The 10864-nt window shown below is 34.7% G+C and overlaps 1 protein-coding gene across 1 annotated transcript; it reads right to left on the bottom strand.

Moving 5' to 3' along the window:
- Positions 1–9990: 9990 nt before the first annotated feature.
- Positions 9991–10560, bottom strand: LOC148949366 (histone-lysine N-methyltransferase SETMAR-like). The gene has a single exon (XM_089092688.1). It carries the CDS (start codon positions 10558–10560, stop codon positions 9991–9993), a length of 570 nt encoding a protein of 189 aa, XP_088948814.1.
- Positions 10561–10864: the final 304 nt, after the last annotated feature.

Here is a 10864-nt window from a genome sequence, read left to right as displayed (position 1 = left end):
GCACTAAGTAAAGAAAAACCACACGGAATTAGGCAACTGAGTCTCTCAAACCCCTTAAAGCTCTTTTAAAAGATAAAAAAACTAATTATTTAACCCAAAAATTTCTTTTTTAATGATCACTAACTAAATAACAATCACACGGACTCAGGTAACTGCTTCTCTCAATCCCCGTAAAGCTCTTTTAAAAAGATATAAAAACTACTTATTTAACACAAAATTTCGTTTTTAATGAGCACTAAGTAAAGCAAAACCACACGGGATTAGGCAACTGAGTCTCTCAAACCCTGTAAAGCTCTTTTAAAAGATACAAAAACTACTTATTTAACACAAAATACAAGCAAGCAAATAACATGGGAATTTCTATACACGCAAGCAAATAACTGAGTTTTCCTTTTATTCAAATCCTAATCACCAATCAAGTTATACTCGTTAAAAAAAAAAAAAAAATAAACATGTATCGTCTGCCAAGCCATGTAGAGCTCATTGTAATAGGCAAATGACCCTGGTAACCCAATAAATTTTTTTGTCTGCTTTTCAAAATGATCGTATTTGGAAATCTGTCATTTAACACTAAGAAGTAAATTGAGTATCACCTTTCGCAATAACAATAGGCTTAGCAGCGATTAAATCTCAGTGTCGGTGACAATTCAATCAGATCAGAGTTGTTCAAATGGAATATCTTTTCGCAAATTGAGTTAGCTTCTATTTCATAGACAAAATATTTGAATTCCTCCTTCAGGGTTGGGGTGGGGGGATCGGAGCCCTTTGGGGTTGTGGTAAGGGACCTCACGGCTAAACCACGACAAAGCACTACTCACGTGGAACTCAATTCCCATTTAACTCAACCCCCGTGCAACTGAATCCCCTTGTAACTGAACCCGTGTATAACCGAAACCCCCTGTGCAACTGGATCCCCTTTAACCGAACCCTCGTGCAAGTCACCCCTCTATGCAACCCATCCCCCTCAAAACACTTTTCAGCCATTTCTTTTTAAATTGAGAATATTTTTAAAACTTTACTTATGTATTATACAGATCACATCGGCTAGTTAAAGCTATTTTAAGTCACAATATCATTCTATCGTTACTTTTCAATTAAGCTATTTAATACTTTCTAGCAATGTCTCTTGTAAACGTCAAATCTATTAAGTATCTGAGCTTATTCTTTGTATTGTTGACACAAATGCTCCAAGCCTCAGAATAAAAAGGGATTTTGAAAACAGGGAGCCCGATTTTCGAAAAAAAGGGGTACCCCCCGTGCAACTGAACCCGTGTATAACCGAAACCCCCTTTTGAAGTTGCTGATGGTTGAATTTATAGGAAGAAAGTAGATATGAGTAATATCTTTTATACGAGCTACTAAAAATCTGTATAGACACCTGCAATACCAATACGCCCAAAAATAATACATCTGATACCGATACACTGTGCAGCCCTTTCCCCAGGGGACTTGGAGGGTCATAATATCACCAACACCAAATATAGTTGACTCTAGCAATGTCACTTGTAAGTGTCAAATCTATTAAGTATCTGATGTAAGCACCCCATTCTTTAATTACCCGTGAGACATTCTTAAGCATCGCAATACCCTTACGCTAATACCTTTTCGCAAAAAATTCGCAAATCTAGTAAAATAAAGAATTAATGACCATGTACAAGAAAATTCCTCGTTATTTTCATTAAACCCCATACAATCATATACAAGTTTAAAAAAAAAACCTACTACTCCCCTTCAATAGTAATTAAACCTTTTTACACTAGTCCCCTGGAACTTATTTTAACTTTATTTAAATTTTTTCGGTTTTTTTTTATAATTTATTTAATTTTAGAATGAAAAGTTTTTTTAGAAAAATGAACAATAAATTTATTATATTTGACAAATCGCTAACTTTCTCTAATCGACTGACACACAAAAAATCGATGTCATAATAAAAAAAACATGTATATTCCTTGTAAGAGTGTGATGACCTGTTTACCTAACAGAAAAACCGGAAGGAAAATCGATGTCATAATAAAAAAAACATGTATATTCCTTGTAAGAGTGTAATGACCTGTTTACCTAACAGAAAAACCGGAAGGAACGTAAAGTCTCTGAATTCAATAGATGGTATATACTTCACTGAGGTTAAATACACATATTAATCGTCTAACTACTTCATGAACTAAGAAAAAGAAACTCAAACTTAACTTCGCTATTATTAACAGAACAATACTTTGCTTATGGTTTAGTCGCTTAGCCCACACGACCTTTCTAACCATGCAACACCTTCCGTGTCCCTTTCCTTTCCTAAAGATGCGCAAATATTTCCAACATATTAAGAAATTCTCCAATTACAAATATATCATTGAGAACGGGGAACAAGATTCCTCTATAAAAACAAAAAATAATTTTTCGTTAATAATACACAGGACACGAGGGGATAGAACATAGGGGGGGGGGAGACCAATTGCAATTATAATTAATTAAATTTCATTTTAAAATCACAAAACATAATTGAAAAATTTGCATAGAAGAAAAACATGAAAAATAAAAATATAATGGCACCGGAAACTTAATCATATTTCTTTTGACGAAATCAAGTTGGGCGTTAAATTGACAAATAAAAACGGCTACAAAAAAAAAAACTTACTCATGTTAACAAATATGCATTAAAGATAGAGTAAAAAGTGATTAGCCATATCCCTATTAAAAAATGATACCTTGCTATTTATCTTAGCAAACGATCAGTGAACATCTTAAAAAGATAGATTTGTATGAAGCCTGTTGAACTAAAATAAGGTGAGATATGAGTCTATTACGAAATAAAGAGATTACAAAATTAAGCATTGTAATAAATGATGACTCTATTGGATACAATGAAAGTATTGAAAACAATTAAAACACTGACAAGATACGAGAAAAAAAAATCTTCGCTAAGGATTAGGTACTTTGCAATTGACTAAACATGAACTTAATCAATACAACCAAATAATATTTTTTTTTACTTCTTTAATACAGTGTACAAAACAAGAGAGGATGTAATGGAAAAAAAAGCGAATAAGGACACTGACAAAAATGAAAAAACTATATACTTTACTTCATTATGTATACTTCACTCCATTAATAATCAACAAACAGAGGGATTAGGAAAAGTCCCGCAATATTATATTAAATCTTCACTCCATTGATACATTCTGAGTGTCGAATTGACCTCCACTCACACCAGCCAAGCTATGTTCAAAATGGGGCACAACCTAATTAGCAGCACTAGATCGTAAATAATAATTTTGCGGTCGAGTTAGTTCTGTGATAGGGTCAGTCCATAGGTATTTTGCATGCTTGCCATTTGGAAAGTTGAAATGAAGAACTGGGGGAAAACTATTAGAGACCCAAGTTTCAAAACCGAGTTCACGTAGTTTCGCCTTTTTTGCAAGGAGATTCTTCCGCATTTTCCGTACTTCGGGGGGAGCGTCATCACTAATGTAGACATGGGACAATGACGAGAGTGTTTTGCCTTTTAGCTTCTTTTCGTTCTTCAATAAATTACCTTTCGTCTCCTTATCTTGTACCTGAACTTTGATGAACCGTTTCTGAATGTTTCGTTCAATGATTTTGAAATCAGGCACCGTGGCAAATTCAAGGCCTGAAGATACAACACTCGCAAAGATATCTTTTGCAGCAGATATCGTTTCACATGGGACATTCCACAATATGAGATTTTTATTAAGTTTTTCGAATTCAAGCTTAGCTAATCTGTTGCCAGTGACATTAATTTCAGTCCCCTGATTCAAAACCTCATCAGTGAGAACTTTTATTTGGTTCTTTAGAGCATCATTTTCTTTTTCAAAAGAACCCAGGCGGGTTCTCTTGAACATAATTCGAGGAGAGGATGGTGTGTCATTTTCAATTTCAAAACGGCAAAAATAATAACTATATGCTAAAACAAATCGGAGATTGCCATAAAACCTGGTAAAAATAAAGAATTCTTTGGTTATTCTCCTTCAAGAAAAATTGAAATGGTCTCTTTACTTTACGGCAAACTAATGGTGGCACTGTTCGTAGCGCAATAGGATGAGGGAAAAAATTGCATGGAAAGAAATTGCAAGGAAAGAAATTTAATTTTCATGACTGTTGTTTTCTAAAGTACAAAGTCAAGCCATGGCAAATTTAAAGCAAAAAGAACAATGTATTATAAGAAATCTTAATTGGATTATGTCTTTTATAAAAGTAAATTATAAATGCTGATCTAGGGTGTCTGCCTGATTCGACATAATAAGGACTTTAAAGTGCCTTGTCATTAGCCAAATTACTAGAATGATTGGCAAATTCCAACCAAACCTGACAGAATTATTCATTGTTCCTGATGTATGTAATCGTTCAATTATTGTTCCTGCTGTAAAACTTTATGAGAAAAAGTTGACATTGTTGTCTACCAAATCCTCAACAAGGGCTTATCGTTGGGTGTAATTTAAGCGCGACACTGGCTTAGCAGCAAGGGGTTTAGTTGAATTTCCAGGGGCCTGAAGCCTGACTCGATAGCTTGAGGATTCTTTGCAACTGGAAGCAATAGCTAGCAAAACTTGTAGGTCCTATTCATTTTTTGGTTAATATTTTCCGTCTCATTTATGGACCATTTTATTGACGGTGCAAAAAAAAGGAAATTGTTCAGGGTAGCTCAGGGTTCGGGATGACAGGTTAGTTTCCCATATGTCATAAATGCTTGACATTTTCCACAATACTAGCTTTATTCCAGGACTTAATAATTTACATTTTATCTTAATCTCTTATTTGACCATACATACAACTTTAATCCTTCTGATTACAGTTTATTCATTTAAAATGTTTTAAATTTTTGAATGAGCTACTATTTGGCTATTCATCTCTGGCTAGCCTTCTTCCTCGACCAAAACCATCTTTCTGTACAGTCACTCCGGATCCCAAAATTAAGAAAAAAAATGTAGCTACTACTAGTATTAACAACTCACGGCAGCACAAAACCACCTGGGGTCGGCACAGCTACGCAAGCTCCTCCTCAATCTTAGTTTAACACAATCACATTCAATAAATATGCTTCAATCCTTCTATTCATGTTATTCCGAAGTGCAGGGTTTGTGGTGGACACAGAGGACAAGATAATTTTGAGATGTCCTCTTCTTATTTAAATCTATCTACTGTCAAAATTGAATGAAATCATATTTTATTTGATAACGTATATCCCGTGAGCTTCTGGGTTTACAAGAATTTGTGCATTTTAAATATGAGAGTCCTTTTCTTCTTCTCTCTTTTTTTTTTTTTTTTTTTTTTTTTTTTTTTTTTAGCCAAGTAATTACCTCTAAAACATTACTAATTATTGTCAAATTTCCTGGTTATCAAGAAACAAGAAGCATCACTTTTCTTATTGTTGTTTTGCAAATCACTGAGGGCAATGGATTCTGAATACAGACTGACCTTTTTCAGTTAATATCAAAACACTGAAAAGCGAGAAATATTTACCCGTTACAGAACATGCATGAACAAGCAGCAATTTTAAAAGGATCAAAGGAAACATTAAAAGGATCTGCTTCTAATATTTATGATTTTTAATACGTATCAGATATTAGCCTGAAACTTTACTATCGACTGGATTTTCAAAACTTTATTATCATAAAAGCTACCCATCGTAAGTTACTATTAATTAAAAAAACAAAGTTTTTCCGAGGGAGGTAAAAAGCGAAGTTGAAACTTAAAGCGAACAAAAATTATTGCTTCACAACCTATCTAACATATTCCAATAAAACTAATGCAAATAAATAATCTGGTAGTATTTCTGTATGTTTGTAACATTACAGAAAACTAGCGCTTTACTGAAAACACAAAACAATATAGGAGTTTCGGTACTGTTAAGATTGTAGCTTTTTTTTTCGTTTAATTTTGCATCACTTCTGTACAATGAGCTCAGCTCGATAATTGACTTTCGTTTTGGATCTGAAGAGGACATTTCATGATTATTTTGTCGACAAGTTCGAAGTGACACTTTAGAATTTGTATCACAACTTAAAATTCTCCGTTTTATAGAGATAAATAACTGGATTTCCAGAGTTCATATTACGGTTGATATGTTCTTCATTTCGAGTAGTACAAGGTGAAACCAAGATGCTACCTGATAAATCAATCCATTATTTGACATGCTGTGTAATGACTTTAAACTTATTATTTTTTTGCGTAAGTTTTTAAGATAATTTTAAGTAAATACTGAAAGTTACTGATATCACCTATGAAAGTTATTGATAGCTCCTATAGGACTATGAAAAGCGTTATAGATTAGTTTACTGTTGTGAGGCTACGTATTTACTTTTGACTCCTATATCAATACTCTTGTTTTTTATGCTTGGTTTTTGCGTTTTCAGTAAAGCGCTAGTTTTCTGTAATGTTACAAAGATAGGGAAATATCACCAGTTGATTTATTTGCATTATTTTTATTGGAATATGTTACGAGGGCTGTGAAGTAATAATTTTTGTTCGTTTTAGATTTCAACTTCGCTCTTTAATTCCCTCGGAAAAACTTTGTTTTTTTTAATTAATCTATGCTCGTTGTTGATTAAAATTGAATTTAGAAACAACACTGGTGTGACCTTTTCTATTTATACGGAATAATTTCTGTTCGCATTAAGTTGTATTTTTTGTCCTTGATTTAAGTTGAATTTTTTATTTTTTTTTAAAAAATTTCTAATCGCCTCCAATCTAGGGGACATAAGACACCTCAACCCTTATTAAGGAGCTGAACTAAGAAGCCTAAGTACAAGAATTGAAGGAAAAAATAAGTTTAGAGTGGGAAAAAAATCAAAACATAGTGTCGTTTCTTTTTGTAAAAAAAAAAAATAGAAAAGGAGAAATAGATCTTTATTCTTTGTTTTAAAAATTAAATTTAGTCACACTTAAGAAAGTAGCTCCAGGCGAGTAGCTTCGAACCAGCAGATTAACTGAGCGGACAGGTTTGTATATCCACATACTTGCGGAAAATTTTGCTAGCTCAACAAAAATGTTCCTTTAGGTTTAGGGATTTATTTTACCCGTCCCTAAATAAAAAGCCACTCATTACTCAGAAATGAACGGATATTTCCAAAAAGATCATTTCTTGTGTATGTACGATAATTGGTATTACAAACTAAGTTCGTTTTCATTTCAAAAATTTTGGGAAGAATTGCCTGAACTCTCCTACAGAACAGTTTTCATTGGTTTTTCTTCCTCTTTGGATGCAGAATCTTACGTATGGAGAGAATATTACAGGGGAATTGTCAAGTAAATAATTTGAATAAGTACGAGGCATGTTTTTTAAGTAAGTACCGTTTGGAATTAAAAAAAAGACGTGCAAAGACACCACAATAATTTTATTTTTACACGAAAGCCTGTTCCTTAATCTACTTTTCTACATAATTTCCGTGAATATTGAGGCAGTTGTTATAACTTGGCACCAGTTTTTGAATACCCTCCTCATAAAATTCTGCCGCCCGACTTATTAACCACTGTATCACAACTGTCTTGACTTGGTTATCGTCTTAAAGACGCTGACCACCCAGGTGTTACTTCAAGTGCAGGAACAAATGGTAGTCGCTGGGCGCCAGATCAGGGCTGTATGGAGGATGATCTAGAGTTTCCCATTTAAAAGATTTGATAAGATCTTTGGTCCGATTAGCCACATGTGGACGGACATTGTCATGCAGCAAAACGATACCCTTACTCAACTTGTCACGTCTTTTGTTCTGGATTGCACGGCGCAGATTGTCATGCAGCAAAGATTACATTGTCAGGCAGCAACACGATACCCTTACTCAACTTGCCACGTCTTTTTTTCTGGATTGCACGACGCAGATTGTTCAATATCAAACAGTTCGTGGTAACGAACTGTAAGTAAGGAGCGACCCGGCTCAATGGTAACCGAAACTCTAGAAAACGGGTTTTTGATGCCAATAGATATATCAAAAGAATCAGATTTCAATGCTGATTTCAAATATATAACTTTCATCAAGTTTAGAGCTACCCATCAAAAGTTACGCGCCTGAGAAAATTTGGCTGATTTTCAAAAAAAGGGAGAAAGACCCCCTAAAAGTTATAAAACCTTAATGAAAATCACACCATCATATTCAGCGTATCAGAGAACCCCACTGTAAAGGTTTCAAGCTCCTATCTACAAAAATGTGGAATTTTGCATTTTTTGCCAGAAGAAAGATCACGGATGCGTGTTTATTTGTTTGTTTGTTTGTTTTTTTTTTTTTTTTTTTTTACCCATGTGTGTAAGATAAGCAAACTGTTGCATATAAAAAAGGTAGATGACTACATTTAAAGTAAAAATAAAGTTAAATTTCCAATTTTAATTTAAAAAAAAAAAATGATGGCAAAAAGGCCCCCTCCCACGCTTATTTTTTTTACCAAAGTCACCCGATCAAAATTTTGAGATAGCCATTTTGTTCAGCATGGTCAAAAATATGATAAATATGTCTTTTAGGATGACTTAATCCCCCGAAGTACCCAGAGGGAGGGCTAAAAAATATGAACTTTACCCAATGTTAACATATAGTATTGGTTATTCGGAAGTATACAGAAGTTTTCAGGAGGTTTTTTTCTGCTAGTGGGAGGGAAGGGGGGGTCGGGGGTTATGTTGGAGGATCTGTGCAGGACGGAAGTTGTCATGGGGGAAGGGACCTCGCCCTGAAGGGGGCGCCGGACGTGCCAGCATTATTTAGAGGGTATTGGGACGGCTACAACAATGTTCAGGCAGGATTTGGTCGGGAGGGGGGGCTAGAGGAGGGAGTTACTCTGGAGAATATTTCCGTGGAGGATGTTTCTTTGGGGTAAGGGACATTTCTATGAAGGGGGCGCCGGATTTCCAAGCATTATTTAAAAAACGATCAGAAATTAAATAAAAAAAAAACAAGTTTTTTCAACTGAAATGTAAGAAGGAATATTAGAACTTAAAACGAACAGAAATTATAACGTATGTGAGGGGGTTCTCCTCCAAGTCAATACCTCGCTCTTTAAGCTACAGTTTTTTTTTAGTGCTTTCAAAAGAGCTATCTCTTCTAATTAAACGGCCTTTGTGATTCAGGGGTTTGTGAATCAAATTTTTTTTTAACTTTTAACGTAAAGAGCGTGGTATTGACTAAGGGGAGAACCCCCTCATATACGTAATAACATCTACATAATAAAAAAAAACAATAAAAAAACAAGCGATACGGCTCCATAGTAATCGAAACTTTTAAAAACGGAATTTTGATGTCAATAAATGTATCAAAAGAATGTGTTTATAATTCTGATTATAAATATTTAAATTCTATTAAGTTTAGTATTACTCATCAAAGGCAACAAGCCTGAGGATATTTACTCGATTTTTTAAAGAGGGGGGAAACATCCCCTACAAATGAAATAATTTTAATGAAAATCACAACGTCAGATTCAGCGTATCAGAAAACCCTATTACATAGGTTTCAAGCTCATATCTGCAAAAATCTGCAACTTTGAATTTTTGCCAGAAGAAAAATATACGAATATAGAAGTTAGTTACGTAAGTTAATTTGTAAAGACATTCATTTACCAAAAGAAAAGTAAAATTTTTATGCAAATAAAAGCTGCATTAACTAAAAAACGATCAGAAATTAAATAAAAAAAACAAGTTTTTTAAACTGAAAGTAAGGAGCGACATTAAAACTTAAAACGAACAGAAATTATTCCGTATATGAAAGGGGCTGTCCCCTCCTCAACGCCTCGCTCTTTATTCCGTATATGAAAGGGGCTGTCCCCTCCTCAACGCCTCGCTCTTTACGCTAAAGTTTTTTTATTGTTTAAAAAAATAGAGTTGTGAGAAAGTCAAACTTTAGCGTAAAGAGCGAGGCGTTGAGGAGGGGACAGCCCCTTTCATATACGGAATAAAGAGCGAGGCGTTGAGGAGGGGACAGCCCCTTTCATGTACGGAATAATTTCTGTTCGTTTTAAGTTTTAATGTCGCTCCTTACTTTCAGTTTAAAAAACTTGTTTTTTTTATTTAATCTCACAATAAGACGCTGCATTGATTGTCTCATTACGAGGCAGAAACTCCACTATCAATACTCCTTTTTTGTCCCAAATAACTGTGCACATAATTTTCCGGGCAGAAATTGTTCGCTTAAATTTCCCTTTTTTGGGTGATGATGAATGTCGCCATTCCATGGATTGGTGTTTTGATTCTGGTGTGACGTAGGCCACCCATGTTTCGTCACCAGTAACAATTTGGTCTAAAAAATCTTCACCTTCATTGTGGTACCGCTCAAGGAAAGTCAATGCACTGCCTAAACGTTGGGTTTTTTGCAAATCCGTCAACATTTTTGGAATCCAACGTGAGCACAATTTCCGGTAATTCAAGTTTTTAGTTACAATGTGATACAAAACACTACGAGAATATTGAGGAAACCAGTCAAACATTGATGAAATTGTAAAGCGTCTGTTTTCTCTCACCTTTTCTTCCACTTTCTGCACCAAATCTTCATTAAAGACCGAAGGACGCCCACTCCGTTCTTCATCATGCACATTTGTGCGGCCATCTTTAAATGCTCTCACCCGTTTCCTTACCATTCCATCACTCGTAATGTTTTGTCCGTAAACTTCACAGATCTCACGAGGAATACCGATCGGTTTTACGCGTTTAGCTCTAAGAAACAATATAACAGCCCGTACTTCACAATCGGCGGGACTCACGATTGTCGGAGGCATCTTAGACACTCAGTAAACAACGTATCAAACAGTTTGTGGTAACGAACTTTAAGTAAGTAGCGACCCGGATCAATAGCTACCGAAACTCTAAAAAACGGAACCCTTATATCAGTAAATACGTCAGAAGCATAAGATTTTTATGATGATTCGAAATATTCATTTTTCA

Source organism: Artemia sp. Qi Xiang Cuo, chromosome 8 (assembly GCF_049724085.1).
Source record: "Artemia sp. Qi Xiang Cuo chromosome 8, ASM4972408v1, whole genome shotgun sequence".
In the NCBI taxonomy this organism is placed as follows: Eukaryota; Metazoa; Arthropoda; class Branchiopoda; order Anostraca; family Artemiidae; genus Artemia; species Artemia sp. Qi Xiang Cuo.
Note: the sequence above shows the minus strand (reverse complement) of the source record. Positions and strands in the feature narration are given on the sequence as shown.